This window comes from Idiotropiscis lumnitzeri, chromosome 6, assembly GCF_059441095.1.
Source record: "Idiotropiscis lumnitzeri isolate Australia: NSW breed Sydney's pygmy pipehorse chromosome 6, RoL_Ilum_1.0, whole genome shotgun sequence".
NCBI lineage: Eukaryota > Metazoa > Chordata > Actinopteri > Syngnathiformes > Syngnathidae > Idiotropiscis > Idiotropiscis lumnitzeri.
This window is the reverse complement of record NC_142396.1, coordinates 14,920,076-14,940,313: the sequence shown is the minus strand read 5'-3', so window position 1 is coordinate 14,940,313 and position 20,238 is coordinate 14,920,076. Positions and strand designations below refer to the sequence as shown.

The 20,238-nt window shown below is 39.0% G+C and overlaps 1 protein-coding gene across 1 annotated transcript in view; it reads right to left on the bottom strand.

Moving 5' to 3' along the window:
* The window catches only part of LOC148335383 (receptor-type tyrosine-protein phosphatase eta-like), a 30,379-nt gene extending 15,063 nt beyond the window's left edge, over positions 1-15,316 (bottom strand). The window contains exons 1-6 of the mRNA XM_088299174.1: positions 15,107-15,316; positions 2,686-2,707; positions 2,345-2,536; positions 1,369-1,629; positions 881-1,138; positions 118-375 (exon numbers count right to left, since the gene is read on the bottom strand). Coding sequence (XP_088155300.1) covers positions 118-375; positions 881-1,138; positions 1,369-1,629; positions 2,345-2,536; positions 2,686-2,707; positions 15,107-15,178 — 1,063 coding nt within the window. The 5' untranslated portion in view covers positions 15,179-15,316. The remainder of the gene's footprint in view (positions 1-117; positions 376-880; positions 1,139-1,368; positions 1,630-2,344; positions 2,537-2,685; positions 2,708-15,106) is intronic.
* Between the last annotated feature and the right edge of the window lie 4,922 nt (positions 15,317-20,238).

Sequence of the window (20,238 nt, the reverse complement as noted above, 5' to 3'; positions counted from 1 at the left end):
TAAGGACAAGAAAACAGTTTCAGATGATCACTTAGTTAGAGCTTTTTATTTTCGGCTATAAACGCAAATTCAGATCACAGTCAGTATAAAACCATCTAGGAAAGTTAATGAACTTACGGGAAGCAAATGAAATCTGGTTGGACGTGTTGCTTAGGTTTCCAGCCACAGCAGTGACTGTGATGAGATAAACTCTCCCAGGATACAAATCATGAAAATGAGCTGTGGTGTAATTTGTTTTATTGCTGGAGGAATATAACAGATTTGCATTGGAGATGTTCACCTCATAGAAATCAGCTCTCCCTTGGAGTAAGGTCCACTCAATTTTTAGGGAGTCAGTTCCCGGGGTCGCCATTATGTTTTCAGGCCTCTCAGGTACTGAAAACAAGAAAGTAGAATGTTAGGATACTTTTGCTTTGCACAATTAATTAAACAATACTATGTGTCTGTATGTCAACCATGAACATGTGGGAGGACCCATGAGCAGTGGCAGAGATCGAATTCTCAGACACGAGGCAAAACATTTCACCCTAGAATGCCTTAATGGTTTAGAGATTTCGTTTTGCTCTTCGCAGATTCAAGACACCCCAGCGATGACCCCAGAGCAGACTCTTCAAAGTTTCAATTGAGGTACATTATTCTTATATTTTATGGTTACTTTTGGCATCTCAACAATGCACTGACGTGATTAGCAAAAAAAAAAAAAAGCTCATCTATCCATCTAATCTCTCCAAATGACATTCTCTTCAGTTTTGTGAGGTGTCAAGATAGATTTTGTCAAAATGTCTAATTAAAGCTATGTCAAAGACCACATTGAGTTTACTTTCTTGAATAGAATACCAACAATTTTGTCCATGTTTGTTTGCTATGACGTGTGCCTTACCTGTGACTTGAGCAAATGTGTAGGGTTCCCCCTCTGTTTGGTTGTCTCCAGCAATGCAAACAATTGTGATTGTATATGATGTACCAGAGACCAAGTTTGATAGCACAATGCCGTAGTCATTTGTGTATTTGGTGACCTGCGCTCCACCATTTTCCCACTTCACCAGGTATATAAACACCTCTCCATCAGGTGGGATCCATTTCAGAGATATTTCAGATGTGTTTGCGGAAGCAGAGAGTTCACGAATATGACCTGGTTCTACACAGGAGGAGACAGATCAAAATAAGAAATAGCAAGTACTCCAACAATACTTATTTGGGCAACATACAGGCATAGGTGGACCTCGTAATAGAGGAAGACATTTTGGACAACTGTATGTTTCCAACAGTTTGGGGACTCTCAGTTCACCGCTACCCAATGAGCTACTATGCAGCATTTTTGGAAGTTAACCATTATTTTGTAAAGCACAATAAAAAAAAAGTACTTACTTGTGTACACAGACACAACTGCAGTATCACCTTCAGTCACTCCATCATCCTTCAGTGTAGTTACAGTTACATTGTACATGGTCCCAGCAGACAAGCCAGTCATGTTTTTCGATGTTATAATCACATTTTCATTTTTGGCAACTTTTCCATCAGTCCATTGGACTATGTAGGAAGAGAAGTTTCCTTCTGGTTTGGTCCAGCTCACCATTATAGAGGATGTTGTGACATGTTTGACTTCAACCTTGATGGTTTGTTGAAGCTCTGAGCAAAAGGGGAGATTGGTTATTGGGTTGCCATCTGGAACCATAAGGTTTCTTTTGTCCTGTCTAGAGAAATTCAAAACCTGCATGTCACTGAATATCTTAAATTTCAATGAAAAGAAAACAGAAGATATGCTGCTCCCAGTCCCAGTGGCCCCTCTACAGTCCACCCTGTTGACCTTGGACCCCTGGTGTCTTATCTGAAGCCAACAGTCTCAAAGTTGGATTTTAAATTGGACATGCAAATTACTGTTGTTGTTAGATTGAGCTTCTTTCATCTAAGCTAAGGAGAAATACTTCCTTCTCGACAGCCGAAACAGTAATCCATGCCTCTGTTCTATCTGGGCTAGATTACTCTAAGGCGTTTTATTTTGGAGTCAGCCAGTCCTCCCTCAAGCGTCTCCAGTTGGTGCAAAATTTGCTGCTCACCTTCTAACAGGAGCTTGAAAGAGGGAGCACATAACTGAATAATTTTGACCTCTCTTTGCTGGCTCCCAGTGCATTTTAGAGTTAATTTTAAGATACTGCTATTTGTATAAATATTTCAATGTAATATATTGTTCAAATTGTTACAAATTTAGTTCAGGAGCAATTCAGATCTGGAGTGTGTCTCAGCAGAGAGGTGGGTACATCCTGTCAGTCCAAGAGCTTATTGCTTAAATGTTCATACTTCTGAGTTCATGTTGTAGTGTTTCCTTATTTTCAGGTTGACTCACTCATTGTAACCTTTTGACAGCAGCTGGAGCAGTTGAGGAAGACTTGATAAACAGCTCCAGGAATCAACCCAGTAAGTGAACCATTTCCAGATATGTTCCCAATTGATAAAAAGCAACCGGAAGGCGATCCAAGTGTGACTGTTGTCGCTGTTGTTATTAAACGTTGCGTTTCATTGCTGTCACAAAGCCTACCTGTGAGATGATACAGAAAATCAGAAAAACGAGATTCCCAATTACATTTGTCATTTTAATTCATAATACTGAAATAGAGAAACTATTTAGAAAGAAAGGTCTATATTTTTTTGAAGAATATACTTCAGCAAATGAATGTGTTTACGTACCATTACAGTATACATCGGAGCCCTGTAAGAAAACAAACACAAACACCTTTTAGTTCCATGCAATATGCACTTGAATCATCTGTTGACTTTGAATCATCAACCAGAAAAACAAGCATGTGGTCATCCATCCATCCTGAAATCCACTTACCACGTACGGAGCCCGCTCTGAAAGTTATGGACTTGAATGAACCGATCCGCAGTGGAAAAAAGGTTGCAGACCACTGCTCTAAATCATTGTAGAAATCAATTTGTTGAATTAAATAGACTCTAATCATATTCAAATTATTTTAATAGCACCCCTGTCATTATTGGAGAGTGGGAGGGTAGTGGTTCACACATAGAGGCATGGTATGGGGTGCAAGGTTGACTCCTTTTGCAAATGTCACGATATACACGGCCGACTACATCATCAATGACAAGCGCAACATAGTGACATGATTTTGATGCAGACGATTGCCAGAGGGGAAGACTATTTACGCCCCACAACGGCGTAAAAAGTCGTAAATGCCCCATTTACTATGCCCGATTCTACCAGAGTGTTTAGCAAAATTCCAAAAGACCAAAAAAACTAATTTTGCACTACAATTGTGCTTAAAACAAAAATAAAGCCCTGGGTCTGAAGTTAGTTAACTATTATGGGAAGAAGCATCTGTAACTGATTGAATAACCTTACTATAAACAAGGAAGTAGGTCTGGTTGGAAACTTGTTTTCAGTGCTCGGGCATTTGATCGAAAGCTGGTAGTTCACCTAAAATGCACCACATGTGTTTTAAAACTAAATTGAGTTCCGCCTGCACATTTCTGATTAGCCAGAATCAGTCATATGCTAACTTTCAATTTGTTTATCTCAAGACCAAGAATTTCAACATGCTTCACCTCTGAAAAACCCAGAAAAGTCCCAATTGGTAACCAATTATTAACTTAAGCGAGAGCGCCTAACAGAGAGAGAACCGAGCATTATGGAGGGCCTAACTAATATGAACTAGCAAATTAATGTTACACTTCACCACAAACATTTATAGAATGTTCTGTACTTCCATGAGTCTTTCATTTTTGCTGACAATAGCTGATGTGTTTAAAGAGCAAATGTAAGGCGGGTAGAGGGATAATTTTCTTAGAATGTATACTCTGATAGCTAATTGCTTCCAAACGAAACAAACTACGTATTAGAGATCTATCTTAATTATCAACAACATTTCAAGCATTATAGTGTCATGAAAGTATGTTATAGCTGAGAGGTTAATCTTTATCATGCAGTCAATAAAACAGCAAAAATATAAATAAAAAAAGAGGTCTTTTACATTGCTGCAAATTATCCAACCAAAAGTAATTGATCTTTATTGAAATAAGGTAAATCACTATAACATAACTTTCGTTGAAATCTATTCAAATACAGTCACCGTTTCAAGGCTTACTAATTAATGCAGCCAGCCCAACCACCCACTTCTCCCCGGGGACCAGACTTTGCATTAGTTTCTTTTTTTACTCACAATGGTGACTGTTGCTTTCCTCCCAAACCCTCTGGGCGTTTATTCTTTCTAAATATGACGAGGGGGGGGGGGGGGCGCGTGGTTCAAGGCTGCCGTGTATGTCGAGGCTGTGTGGGCAGTTGTTTGACTTTTTGTGTAAGAGTATACCTTAAAGGTTGAACACGGTCTGCTTTAACCCATTTGAATAGTGAAATAGAATCCATCCCATCATAAAAACAGGAAGCTGATTTTTACGAACCATTGGATGGATTTTTTTTTTTTTTTTTTTTTTACATTATGGTTACATTATATCCCTGCTTTTGTCTTAACGTCTTGTTGAAGCTGTTCCTTCCTTTGGCATAAGTGTCACAAAAATTTCACAATGTTCTGCTGGTGTCTTGAACATATGTTGAGAGCCGTCATCACTGCCATTAACCAATTAGTTTGAGTTTAGGGGGCATTGTGGTGTTTATTTGTTAAATATGTCAACTAAAAAACATCCAATCATTTTGGATGAATTTTTATATGAAAGAATAGTTCACAGCTACGCGATTGGGAAATTTGTTCTTTCAAGCAGTTCTTTTAATGCGAGTGAATATCAAGCCTGCATGACAAACCAGGACCAAGGTCAGTTTTCTCGGCTTTCACCCTGCAAATGAAAGCAGCATTCAGCAGGCATTCTCATTGTGCCGCATTGACGTCAGTCTGGCGAAGGACATGATGCAGACAATGCAGAACACAACTGGAATCAACCATCATGTCTGTCATTTTTCTTGGCCTTGCGCAATTGGATAAACCAGTCAGTTTCCTCAGTGTTTGAAACAAACCAAAATATCGTCAGCAAAGATTCAACCGACCCAAATTCTTGTGATCTTTTATTGCTGTTGCAAGACACTTTAGGCCAGGGGTCCTCAATCCTGTTCCTCGAGGGCCGGTGTCCTGCAGGTTTTCCATCTCTCCCTGCTGCAACACAGCTGATTCAAATGATCAGATAATCAGCAAGGTCTGCAGAAGCTAGATAACGATCGCTCAGGTGTGTTCCACCAGGGAGAGGTGGAAAACGGGCAGGACACCGGCCCTCGAGGAACAGGATTGAAGACCCCTGCTTGAGGCAAACACCTTTTCCTTACATCAGTGGCTAAAGATGGATAATTCAACAATGATAATATGTACAGCTTATTAGTTCACATTGAGGAAGCATTACGAGGCTTGAAGCCATTCTTTAATCTATTTACTTTTCACACTTTTGCCAAAAATCTGAATCAATGTAAATGAGGGATGGGAGTCCCTCTTGGTAAAGGTCTGAACACCTCTTTCAATACTATTGTCATGCTGAGCAAAGTAATTGCCCGATGCAATGTCATAGGGTTCACTGCAATATCTTCTTTAGCCAGGAAACAAGTTGGGACAAAATCACCCAACAGGTTGCTGCCAAATGGTGCAAATCCTTTTCCCTACTGCTTCCTGGTGACCACACAAAACTATGGATGGGCATTACGAGTGATGGGGTTGGAAATGTTCTCAAGTCTTTTACAATTAAGACAAAATGGAGTGCCCTACCTGGGTACAATCAGCAGAGACGCCATGATTCAGTCTCAACTGGTTTGAGGTTTAAAGAAGAACGAGTTTGCTATGGACACCTTCGGCCACACAGACCACTATAGCTCAATTCTTCCGGACAGAATTGTTTTGCTATAATATTGACAGTGCAATTGAAACATTACTTTAGAAAATGGATATATATATATATATATATATATATATATATATATATTGTTTAGTTTTTTTTTACCAAGGGGGGGAATCAACAAACATATCTGGCCCTATGTAAACAAGTAATTGCTCCACTTGGTTAAATCACAGAGCAACTGTGACTCACGACAGTTTTGGGTAAGCTGAATTCAATTTCACAGGCAACACCCAAACAAATGTAGCCAAATGTTGATTTCGCAAAATTCTAGAGATTGATTTATCAGTCCCTAATTGCATGAGTTACAACAAAATGTGTGACGTTACCGCCAAAAAAAACCCAAAATATTTGAGAAAGATCTGTTGTAATACTATAAGTCTTGTTTTTATATAAATAATCATGTACAACTGTCTCTGAGCAATTGGATTTCTCTAAGTGTGCTTTGTATACTTTAATCGTGTGCCAAATTATCACATATTTTCTTCTGCCAAAATAAACAAAACAATGTTGCAAGCCATTAAGCCTCGGAAATGACTCAGAGAGAAGATGTAAACCATACTCTAAAGTCCCAGGAGGGAAAGGCTGTCCCAGAAAAAATGTTATGTTTAAATGCTGAAATTCTTATAGAACGGTCAAACACCTCAAAGCTGGGACTCGGCCAGCGACCCTCTGGTTCTTCGTCCTCATTCTGTGCCCTTTGAACGAGTCTGGGGAAGAGGAGGAGGAGGAAGTAGCCACACTGAAGGCTACATAAACATTACATCAACCTGAAAAGCAGTCAGCCTGCCTGCTGTTCTGAGTCTAGCTCAGCCCATCTTTACTGCATGCCTTTCGATAACACCCAAGTTCCTTCCTCTGTAACAAGACTCAGAACTCAGCACAATCAAGACATCACCTTCAACGCTGTCACCCAAGGGCGGTCCTGTTGACCTCAACTTCTTACAGTCGGAGTACTTGGAACACAGACTGCAAAAACAACAAAAGGAAAACTGCAACGAGAACATACATACAGTACTTACATGGCTGGCCTCTACAGCATCTTGTGTGACATTTTTTATACAGTAAATAAACAAAACTACCCGTGAAACGAACCTACTTATCTAGTTGCAATAAGTGTACATAATGACCCACAGAAGGACTGAGAAAATAATTTGTAAATATATTTGACTAAATCAGATAAAATGTTGTTTTTCTCTTTACACAGCAATGAGGCATACCCATGTGTAACTGTAAAAAATGGAATTGCGACACTTTAAAGAAATTCCATTATGCCGGATTGCTGCGTAAAACTTCACAAAGTTGCAGCAAAATCCCTCGAAATCAAAGATAGTTATTGCCCGATCTAATGTCGGGCCTCATTCACTAATAAATATTCAAATACAATGGAATGTTCTTATTAAGTGTACAAATTAAGAATATACACAAAATCAAAGTCGGATTCTTGACACACATTCATATGAGTGAATCAGAATTATAATTCTAAAGGACGAGATTGTGCCGCGATCTGCAATTGGCATAAACCGCTCCCCAATATCCCAATGAATTGGCATTGGTTTGATGCATTTCAGAAAATAGATTTATTGCCACAAAAGATGGCAGTAAGTGGAATCTTTATCCTTTATTCATAAGGTTAGTGTCATCGGAAAATTAGCTCAATGCAGTTACTGACAACATATAATAATGTTGATCATTTTTCAATAATTCCAAATTTAAATTACAGCAGGTGGCCCAAAATATATATATCAAATATAATTTAATCTCTGAGAAAGAACAAACTGCTCAAGTTGTTAACATGCATATTATGTAATTAATACAGAGCAGCATAACATACATATTAAGTAATTAATAAAGAACAGCAAAGAGGAATATGTTTTTGATCATAGTAAAATATCTATTGCGTAAACTTTAATGGGACAAACTTAAAAAAAAAAAAAATTGAAAAAAATGGTTGAAAAAAAAAGACATGTTTTAAATGAGCATCAAAAATACATTTAGGGACAGATAAAGCTATGTTATGCTTAAATATTTGCTGTGGACCAGAAAGAAAATTGTGGCACTTGCTTGGCTCATAATCCAACCACCCAGGTGTTGAGTTTGTGTGCGTGTTCAGATTAATTGACAACCATTTCATTGCCTCCTTTCATTCCACAGAATGGGACAATGTGCACATTTATCAAGGCGGCAACATCACTAAATTTCACATTTCGCTAATTCATTTTTAAAGGTCAGGGTCAGTCTTTGGCAAAGGAGTTGATTAGCTCAGAAGTTTCTCGTGGGAAACAAATTCATTGTTTTAGTGCTAACATGACTTCCTGTACCCACCCAGAGACCCCAGATAACAGATCAACATAAAGGGTTTTTAAGGTAAATATTGTGCTGCACTTGAAACCTCAGGCTCATTAAGGTCAGATCCAAGAACAAAAAGTATCACAAGACTTTAAATAACCCGTCGCCAGATCTCAGTTTAAAGGGGGCATCTTGGTGTGGATAACACATTTCAGTCAATGACTTTTAAGATTAGTATTTGGTGTAAAATTCTACAGAATGTCATGGATAATGAATTTAAATGTGGCAGTTAAAAGAAAGTGCGATAAAGATTTTTTTTTTTGCATGTGGTTAATAAAATATAATCAACAACAATCTAAATTTAATAGAAGAGTGCTGAGGATAAAGAAAATGAGTCTAACCTTGAACTGGTTGATACGCAGATAGATAGACAAACAACCATTCACACTCACACTCTTACCTAGGGACAGTTTGGAGTGTTCAATTAACCTACTATGCATGTTTTTGGAATGTGGGAGGAAACCGGAGTACCCGGAGAACATGCACGGGCAGAACATGCAAACTCCTCACAGGAAGGCCGGAGCCGAGATCGAACCCTGCACATCTGCACTGTGAGGCCATCGTGCTAACCAGTTGTCCACCGTGCCACTTCAAGGAGACATATTCTAATTTTTAAATCCGCTCCAAGGTGTCATATAACATGTCTGTGACATATTTTGTCAAAAATGTTCGCACATCATTCTGTGTTTAGGTACCTCATGCACACCACCCCATTTTCTGCTTGGCCAATGGTGAGCCTTGTCATTATGACTATAAAGTGTCTCGTCAGTGACTCGTCATCTCGCCGGCAAGTGTATACGTAGCAGCAGGCTGGATCTTGTGAGAGAATGCATAGTGCCCATGGCATGGGAAAAAAATTATACACCCATAAAGAGTGTAAAAGCAATGTAACTCAGGAGACAGCAGTTTATGGACTATAACGCAAATATTTGCCATGGACACATAACAAAACAGAATAATATTTCCCGTAAATTGTAATCTTTAAGTACCATGGCTTCAATTTCCTTAGAAAATTCCCTACATTTAAAAATCTATAGATTAAGAACAGGCAAAATATTTAAGTCAATAAGTGACTTAATCATGACATTGTATGTTAATTTAATTTTCATGTATTTAAAATATTTTCTGACTTCTTCTCCTTCAAAAAATAGAAAATAAATAAACAAAACTGATTAAAGTTGAACAGAATGGCCATTTCTCCATTATAATTGGCCAGTTAATCCACCTGGATTGTTATCTGTGATGTGCATTGCAAATCAGGTCCATGTGCGATAGCACTTCTGCGAGAGCAACATTGTAAAGCTGCACATTTGCTACAAGCATTCAACAGGACAATACTTAAGGAACAGCCAAAATTTGATGGGTTACTTCCAAACACAGTCTATCTAGCCATAGAATTCAGTTGTGTGTATGTGTGTGTGTGTGTGAGTGTGTCTCCGGGTATCCGCCTCCCACAGTACAACCTTGACTCCTCTATCACTGTGCAGATCAGAGGACATGGAAATATGGGCTGTACTGTCCCTGCAGCACAGTTTTGTACTGCCATACAAAGTGAGTAGCAGATAGTCACCAGAGAACATTGTCAGGAAAATGTCCTCCAATAACCGTTGGCAAAGTCACAAGGGGGATAAAATGCACAAAAAGCAAGAAAATGGTCTGGTTTATGTTCAAATCAACATTTCCCAGAGAAATCAATGATTTGCTCACAAAAACGTGTAGATGACAGCATCCGGTTTTAACTTAACTTACACACGTTGAAAAATGCAATCAATAAATATATTTAATCAATAAAATATATTTTTTTATACCTTGGCCCCCTGACGTCTTATCAAAAGCTAACAGTCTCAAACTTGGGTTTTAAACTGGACAGCGATTTTAATTTAGATCAGCAAATCTGTGCTATTGGTCGACCCAGCTTATTTCATATTAAGCAGCTGCCGAAAGTGAAGCCCTTTCTTTCCCAGCAGCACTTCGAAACAGTAATCCATGCATTCGTTACATCTAGGCTAGATTACTGTAATGCACTGTACGTTGGAGTCAGCCAGTCCTCGCTCAAGCGCCTCCAACTGGTCCAAAATGCAGACAATCGTTCACTAGCATGTTGCCATCTATAAGCAATGCATGTTTTTGGAATGTGGGAGAGATCCAAGGTCACCACTCAAGCATGAGGAGAACACCACACAGAAGAACCAGAGCAGAGATTCGCTGTCGCAACCTTCAAAACTTTACTTCAAACCTCCTAAATCCTAATCGTAGGTAAATCTATATTTTGGGCAGAAAATGAAGAATAAAACATGAATACGTTTCGACTTGACGGCCTCATTTGGCCCTGACCGGCGCAGAGGTCACAGATAAAATTATCTGCTATCTGCTGACAATAAGGCCTTTGAGGTCCAGGGAGGAGCTACAGTCTCATTTACATGCACTGAGGGAACTGTGACTCTTTGTAATTCATCTTGTACATGCACAGCCTGGAGTAGCCACTCTGGTTCTAGGCAACTATGTTAATTTAAAACTGGACCGTCCTCATCCAGTCTCAAGTGTCTTGTGAGTGGGTGGAGGCTGTGGCATTCCTCAGAGAAAGGCTTGATTTGTGACTTTTGGACTTCAGACCATTATGTGACGCATTTTCCTCATTTAGATGCAGTTTGACAAATGCATTCTGCCGAGACGAGCGTTTCATTATTATTATTATTAAGCTACTGCATACGCCATTCAACCATCAGCTGCAAAACAAAGAAAAGTTTGTGTGTGCACACACAGTATTGTGTCAATCACACTGTGGTCATACTCACTACAAGCAACTTCTTGTGAAATTGACCAAACGTTCTATTTCCTTGTTCCAAGATGTTTCCCACTGATAGCAGTGTCACCACCTTTCATTTCTCATGCTGAGCGTGGACCCGTCAGAGAGAATGTAACCATATAAAGGCATGGCCATTTGCACCATACCATGATAAACTCACGCAAAGTGTTGTACTTTTCCTGGGTCATTTGAGCGTGAGGATCAAGTGTGTTCACACGCGCTCCTGCCCTAGTCCATATTGATTTTTAAATTGAATATCAAGCAGGCACAGGGCTTTTTAATCAATTGCATCATTCATTCATGCTTTCTTTGTTTTTTTTTTTTTGTTTTTTTATCAAGACATGCCAATGTAGCTACACATGATATCTTCTAGAATGTTTGCATCCCAATCCGAAGGACCAAATTTTCCACCTGGAATGAGAAGGCCAGATTCCCTTCTAAGCCTAATTCTTTTTTGATGAAACAATCCGTCTGACCTTTGAGAGGTTCACAGGCCTGGTAACTAATTGATCAGGTGAAGGGACACAAGGAAGCATTGTGCTTATTCAGTTCTGCTCTGAGCTGGCGTGTTAGTGCAACACTAACCACAATCGCTGGACAGGAAGAAGTCATGAATTTTTTTTTTTTTCAAACATTAATAAGGATCAGACAACACTGAATTACTAGTTCTGTTTTTTTTTTTTGTACTCTAAAAAGCTGTGCCTGCCCACCCAAGTGTGAAATTAAATAACCAAGTATGTCCTACTTTACCTGTTTCTAAAAATATGTCTGAGCACAAGTAATTATGTCCTTTTTGTACCGTGAGGATAATTCACATCATCACCAATCCCGCGATCAGTTCTTCTGCCAATGTCATGACCAGCTATGCTAGACGAAATTCCAGAGCCAATTTCAATTTATGAGCAGACACCAAAATCTGTACTAGGAACAAGATGAGGGCTGGTTATCTTAAATTAAAGAGTGCTGAAAACACTGTGTGTCAAAAGTTGCGTAATACTTGGGTATTTTGAGGAAAGCATGTAACACACATGGGAATTGGGAATTGCTAAAAAAAAAAAATACTACAAAAGAAAATAATGCACCAAATAAATATCAGAATACTGTAGAATCTTACTAAATCAATGTCCTGCGAGCTGAAGTCTCCACACGCATGATTTTGCTTTGAGATGAATTTCTGTTTAAGTTTTCATTAAAAATGTGGGTCGATTTCAGACTTCTACAACATTAGATCTTCCACAAGTAGTACAGGCATCCCTTGCTCGTGCAATTCTCAATTTTAACCAAGGAGCTCCTTGCTGCGAGGTGGCTCCTTAAGTAAAGCCGCTTATTAAAAAAAAGTTGTTTTAGCTTTACAGCCGCAGTGCGCACATAGCATTTAGCATTGTGGAAGAGAAGACAAGCAAATGCTGACAGAAAAGCAGGTGTACTGGCTCGGCAAAATTCAGCCCACTTGCCACCAGTCAACAAATGCCAAGCTCGTCATTGGCCCAGCAGTATATTGGGCGAGATGATGAGTTGCTCACTGTATGACAGAGCCATCCCTGAACAATTTATTTTATCATATATATGATAAACATAAATACATTTGATTTATTTTTGTTTATCAGAGCAAAATGTTTTTAAAAGTACATCTATGCATATTAATCATTGGAGTGATTTGACAAAAACATGAAAAGATGTGTAGTTTAGACACCTGGAGACTGTTTTAAATTGAGTAGGGGGCAGGGAGAGGGGGGTGTCATAAAATATATCCTTCAAAGGGCACCAGAGTTTAAATGCACCATTCTATTCTTGCTTGACTGCATGAGGTGAAGAAATATGCAAAAAAAAAAAAATGAGGAACTTTAAAATTTCCCCTTTTACAAGCAGAGCTTCCTTTGTTGCACATATTTCTTCTGACCAAATGAATCTGCCCTTGTTAAAATGTGTCAGTATTGTATATATTTGACCTAGAGTACAAAACAGTGTCAAAACGCTGAGGCTATGCCACACAATGTATGATGAGAAAATCTATCCAACTGATAATATTTCATTATGCGATAAAGGGAACTAAGCATATCAACACAACTCATATTTTACCAAATCATCAATGTAAGCGTTTTGTTGCTAACAGGTCTTCATAGATTACAGACAAACATGCGATTTGTTTTTTCCAGAAGTTTAATGGATTGTTGTTACTGTCTGTCATTTACAAATTTAAAAGAAAATTCAACCTTCCATTAGACCTTTGTGGCCTCCTAAGTTGCAAGTGCTACACCACAAAAATAAAACACCACTTCCGCGTTTGCTGAGTGCACACAGCCGCGACAATTACATTGGTGAGAATGTATGGCCTTTAACGCGTACAATACTGAACAGGATCTTATATTGCGCTGGGCGACTACATCAGCCGTAGTGTGGTTTCTTATGCAATGCTAAATGAACCGTGTCTACGATGAGACAATGGACACTTGTCACTGTTGTCACTGCTGTGTCGTACATACTGTATGTAAAATCTGCCCACTGAGAGATATTGGAGCACCGGATGTGGCTGAGAACTATTAGGACGTCACTTGACCACATGGGATAGCTTTACCAAATAAACTGAGGGTGGTGTGAAGGCTTGTTTTGGCCACAGGTGTGACAGGGACATTGAAATGCATCTCATTACAATGCGAACCCTTCTGTATTGGCCACATACATCCACAAGACATTCTCACCCACTCTCGCCTTTTATGATCCGGAAAGACCAGCGCAGCAAGGACAGGTGGGCTAGTCCACACACACGCAATTATGTAATCCCACTTCACTGGGATGCATTGTTAACACTGTCCGCGGTACTCTTCGTATCCCTGGTTTGTTCTGGTGTTGAATGTTACATGCCCTCAGACCAATAAAGATTTGAGAAATGTTTCTACTCCGACACATTCACAGGATGATTCTTTAGATACACCTTCATTATTTAATGGTGTCCAACGTAAACACTGTATTAATAATTTACAAATACGGTATACTAATGCTAACAGTGGCAGATTAATTTAAAAATGTGATTATTGTTGTGGTTGTAGTTTGAAGTGGTGCACAGGTTGAGAGGCAGTGCAGTTATCTTTATCTCTGCATGCTACAACCACAATAATAAACATGGATGGATTACGACCTCCCTGATAGTTTGTATCAGCTGTTCGGAGGATGAATTGTATTCATCTATTATGGAACCATTTATTATTTGATTGTAATTACCTGCACTTAATGATTGTAACAGAACTTTTTGTCTTAACGCGGACCAAAAATATCTCTTGCTTTCAATTTTGGTGAAATATTTAAGTGGATTTATTCACATTTAGAAGGATTTTTCAGTTCAGATGCAATGGCCCTAGAGGGATATTGTTGTCATCTACACCCTTATTTACTGTATGAACTTTGTTAACCCTCCAACTGTATTGCATGTTTTGCAGAGGCTTCTTCTTCTAGTCACCGTATTTTAATTATTTTCTTTGTATGCTAGTATTTATTGGTATTTATTTATTTTAATTATTATCATTATATTTTATTTTTAGTATTTTTGATTACCAGTCGGGTTAATTTCTTCGCAATATTTTTCATGGGTCGATGTGTCCGATTTGAATGTTAAATACATAAATAAAGTACAAATAAAATACACATAATAACACATTGCAAAGTCGGTTTCGTAAATTTAAATGTAAACTCTGTAAATTTTAACTTTGACTATATATTTAACTCTCAATGGATTGTGCTGATGTAGCTAATATTGAGTCTAGTTGTTTTTTATGGACTGCCTGAATACACTTCAGTCTTCTCTTTGGCTAAACAGCTAATCATTGTGAACCATCTTAAACAACTAAAGGTCAGTGAATTTATTACGCGCTGACGTGAATTTGACTCACATTTAAAAGGCCCATTCATATTATTACAAACCAACAGCCATTGTAACAAAACTTTTGGTAACATTTCTTGGCAAACTTCGCACCAGATGCGAAGCCGAGTCAGTCTGCTGAGCAACAGGTGCACTCAGCCACTCCTGAGTGAGTGAGCGCTCTCTCAATTCAAACAAGCAACAACAACCATGCTTCTCCAGCGTGACTTTAAAACTGCTGAAGAAATCATGTTTACCTTGACGAGTGCGCTGAAATGAAGAAAAGCACACAGAGAGGCGATGATCCGCAGCGGCGACGTTTTCATCATGACTAAAAAAAAAAAAAAAAAAATTCTCGTAAAAACTTTTTCTACCTGCTTGGCATCCCCCCCAAAAAACGTCTGTGTTTCTTCATTCACTGTTCAAGTGTCACGACATAAGAAGGGCAAAGAGAGATGGGGAAACATTGTTCCTCTGTGGGAACGGGGAGGAGCGCGTCATTCGGGGAAAGTTGCATGAAGTAGTTTACACTCCTCCCCCCCTCCTCCTCCTCATCATCATCATCATCACGGAGGGCAAGTTGGTCAAGCAGAATTGAAGGAGTCATCCCACATTCCAACCATAACTTGGCCACAAAGGGTGAAGGAATGCATCGTCCCCTTTCGAGGGCACTAAACAGAGCAGCCAAGGCAAATATTTGCAGGAAACTTCCCTTTAAGTTATTCTGATCTTCTTTATAGTGGACAGAAGTGATGAATATTACTGTGCATGCAGAAATGGAGTCAAGTATGAGTAGGAGTATGTCGAAGAGAAAATAATGTGACTTTAGCATGCAAGGAAAATAGTTGAAGTACAAAGTGTGCACAGATTTTTGATGAATTGAGTTCTTTAAACCTATTGCAGGAAAATAACGGAACTGGAAGTAATTCACCACAGGGTCAAACTGTTGTGATCATAAAAACTTTAAATACAGCATAGAGGCAATTTTAAATGTGCTCTTTGGCCTTGTCATCTGTGTAAAACTGCCAAAAATGTTTAACATAAATAAGTAACAAATGGTCTGTTATGACAATTGTCCAATCCGAGGGTGTGCTTGTTGCATCTCAAAAGTATTGGGACACAAACTGGACTCTTACCGCTTTGAAAATGAGTCCAGTTTACTTTATTTTTGCACCTTTCACAGCTTGTTGGAATAAGTCACAAAAACAGATTTGAGATTCCCTTCATGGATGTGAAAAGCAGCAGCGGCAAAGGAAATCACGATAAAAACTTTGGTGTTATGTAATGAAATGATTGGTGAGTGAATAAATAATTTGATGAATAGTGGTTAATGTCAACTGAATGCTCAGGACAATATTTTCAAGGCCAGCACGAGTCTATTGCATGGGTGGAGTTTTCTTTCTTGTGGTATTTTCGTAGATGGCGCAGTTAGAAATTGGCGTTTGCGCCGTAGTGGGAGTGAACACAGCCGACTTTATTCCCGCCCTATCGAAATGGCTCCTCTCATTACTTCAAAATCAGTGGTGGGTGAGGTGTTACCTGGCAGAACCACAGTCCATGTAGGAGTTCAGCGCACGCGATATATGTTAAGAAGGAACTGAAAGAAGATAACCTGTTGCAAATGATATAAAGTTGGCGCTGCAAAGTGAGCTCTTGGTGACCACCTTCCACCCCCAATTGGGCGTGTGTGGGACAAAAAAGACCTGGTCTCACCTGTTTTTTTAGACCTGGTTTCACCGGGTCTAAAGTCTAATCAACTTTCTATCACCAAATTGTCAGGTGTGCCGTGGGCATGTAATTCAAAATGCCCTAGGTCTGAGAGAATGGCACAAGCAAGGCACAGCACGGTCTGCCAAATTCCCAAATGGGTCTTGCCATGAGAAATGAAGTTTTTAGTGGATAGCCTAGCTTAAAAGACACTCTGTGTGCCACCGTATTGCTTTGACGCCTTCTTTGGCATTTCAGTGTCAAGAAAGTGAGTTGAGGAGTTTCATTTAGACATTAGCAGGGCTCCGCCACCATCTTGTGGCACCTATAAAAATTACAACCCTTCACACAAAATGTCCCTTTCAACCGCAATGGTGACATAAGACCCTGTGACTGACTGGCAACCAGTCCTGGGTATATGCTGTCCCACACCTGAATTGGATTGGCTCCAGAGGCCATCGATGCGAAGAAATATGACGATTGCATGGATGTAGCACCCACCGCATACAAGACCATGGAGCCTCTTTTGCCGGGCTACAATGCAGAGCAGCACTGGTGAGCTCATGTAAAGTTTATATATAGACTTGTTTTTTATCAGCTTTCTCGCAGAGCACTGTGCAGGAAACAGCAGTTAACACACATACAATATGCTGTGCATTATGCATGTAGGAATTTGAAAGCAGATGACATTCAAAAACTCAACCAAAACAATAACAAGCCATCCGAAATTCTTTAGTTCTGGTATATGACGAATATGATCTGGAATATTCAGCTCATCAGCTCGCAATGAAGCCATTGCATACATTTACACATTTTTGTGTTCCTTGATATATTCATTAAAAACTTCAAATGACAATAACGGACTGTCTCGTGTTCTTCCAAGGACTGAATATGTCAACATCATTTTCCTGCCTGTATCCCAAAAATCAACTTGTATTGGCTCCCTGTGAGGCCGAGTGAGGATAACAAGTATAGAACATGACTGAATGTTTTTACAACTGTGTATTAAAAGAAACTTTACCAAGACAATCGCTTGATTCAAACAGACGAAATATACACTCCTAAAACTAAATCAGGGCATCATATCAGCCACATGGTGGGTCAAACCCAAAAGTGACTACAGTTGAGAACCAGTGGCCAAAGCTGTTTCATACATTTGTATCTGTTATTTTTCAAAAATGATTATTATTTTGTTTTATTGTTTCATACAATAGTATACCTACTGTTTGGTTATGTAACTTTTGTGACAAAAGAAGTGTCTGTTTTACAGAACACTAAGCAATTTGAATTATGGTAGGGGTTTGTTATGTAATCCTAGTCATGCAAAAAAAAAAAAAAAACCTTCTAATTGTGTCCTATGTTTTATCAATGTGGTTGGAAAGATCTTCAAAGCGAGGTGTGGCACAATGACCTTGTTGGAGTTCCAACATCAGCCTGATAAGCTGAGTGTTTTCCCTCCTTCAAAGATGTTATAAGCAGGAAATAAACCAAAGTGTTTAACATTCCAAATAAAATAAAGAAGACAATGGAAGAATGCGCTAATGCATGCTTGTATGTATTGGCTGTTTGCCATCAACTCCTAATGGATGTTTTATCAAAGATAATGAGGTGTTCCTGGGAGGATTGTGTAGACAAACCGTAGCCTTGGGGTGGTAAGAAGTTACTACATGGGAAGAAGGCAAGTTTTCCTCAGTCTTAACAATCCCACGTGTTGAGGTGATGAAACAATGTGGGAGGATGCCTTTGAAGCATTTAAATAAACATTACCTTTTCCATGGTCCGTGTGCTAGACTGAAGATAATTCGGGCTAATAATAATGACTTGAGGTTTTCCATTCTCCTGTTGAGTTGTTTTTTCCATCTTAGTTTACTTCACATTGTTCGTAGGCTATAGTATTGCTACTCGCTACTAACTCTACGGATGTCAGTGTCTGGACTGATAGTCGAACTTAAAACTTTTAAGCCAACTGCTTTTGCAAATTGCAAATAAAAAACGGACATCATGAACACAGCTAAGTGGGATATTCTTTTCCTTTGCACATGGCATGAGGTCACACGGGAAGGGTCTATCCTGTTGACACTGTCCATCACCCTTTCTAAATTCAAGTAAAGCATCCCTTTAAACATCTGTTGAGATTGAACCAATTATGCTCCAGTAAAGCTACAAACTACTTTCCTATCCCTCCTCCCAATCTGCACAACTATGTCTCAATTGTTTGTTTATGTTGAGCAAATTGACATAATTGTTCCGATGTCAGACAACGTGTGTTTATATTTTCATTGTCACTGCGGGTTTTTTGGATTTAGAGTAAACAAGTCTAATATGTGAAATGATGTTGTGGATGGTTGCTAGCAGAGCATGACTGGCAAGGGATCAGGGGCCTTCTGGGAGGGTGTTGACTATTTTCTACTTCCCAATTTAGTTTAGACTTGTACACTTTTGTTTCACAGGACACACACACACACACACACGCACACAGATACATGTAGTAACAGTCACTGTATCAAAATGGGAATAAATCCTGAAAATCTCCCACTTCCGCTTCACACCAGTCGCACATAACACTTCTCTGGGACTGAAACCAAAGGAGTCATCTTTCCTGTCAAAGTCACACCCAGACTAGGAAGCAGTCAGTTTTCGTTCTCTCACATACTCTGCTCATGTGCCCACTCTTTGTTCTAGTTTTATCACTTATGACAAGACAGTTTGCCAATCTTTTTTTTTATTTCTGCGACAGAATAAAGTGTAAATTACAAAGGGTGGCAGTGTACAGTAGATTGAGTTTTATGGCATCCTCTGTTTCTCAACGTGCGTGACTGCGTACAACTAAGACTGAAAAGAATTGTTTTTACTGACAGTTTAGGCAAAAGAAATCCAAAAACTTCAAATAATATATTTTTATTTTAATTTTCCTTCATGCATAGAATAACAAAACATCAAATTACAATTTTGCAGGGCAGGACAAGATCATGCAGATGATTGTATTTTATATTTAATAAAGAGCAGTTAATACAATAGATTACAATACAATACAACAAAATATACAATACAACTTTATTTAGTACATTTCACACCAGCTTGAACAGCGTATACATTGTTTTTGAATGCTGAAAGATGCTTTTGCTAAGCTAAGAAAAACATTTAAATTGATAAATCAGATTCATATATCAAGACATAACACATACACCCAGATAACATGAAAATATGCCCAGAATGTTCATGGGAGACAGTCGGACAGTTGGCAAATTGGCAAGAAGTCAATCCAGAAGTGAACACTAGATGTCCCTCTTTGTAGCCTTGGTACAGCGGCCATGCAAACCTGCTTGTATAAATGTTTCTTTATTACATACGTAAACAAAATTTCGCATTTGTAACTAATGACTTTGCTCTTTATAAATTATTCAAATAAAATCGTACTCTTACTAACTGGATGTTGATATCCACGTGACGTCATGTCAACAATCCTTAAAAAGATGAGCAGGTGAACAGCTCGCTAACTAACATATACAGTGTTCATGCGCGTGAGTGTGCGCGCGCGCGTATACGTGCGTGTGCGTAGACAGACTCGGGAGTTGAAGTCAAGTTAAAAGGGATGAGGAGGATGCGCCATAAGAAGAAAAAGGAGGTCATTTGGCAGATTTCACTTGTGGAGGACGGTGACACGTGGCAGAGATATATGGAT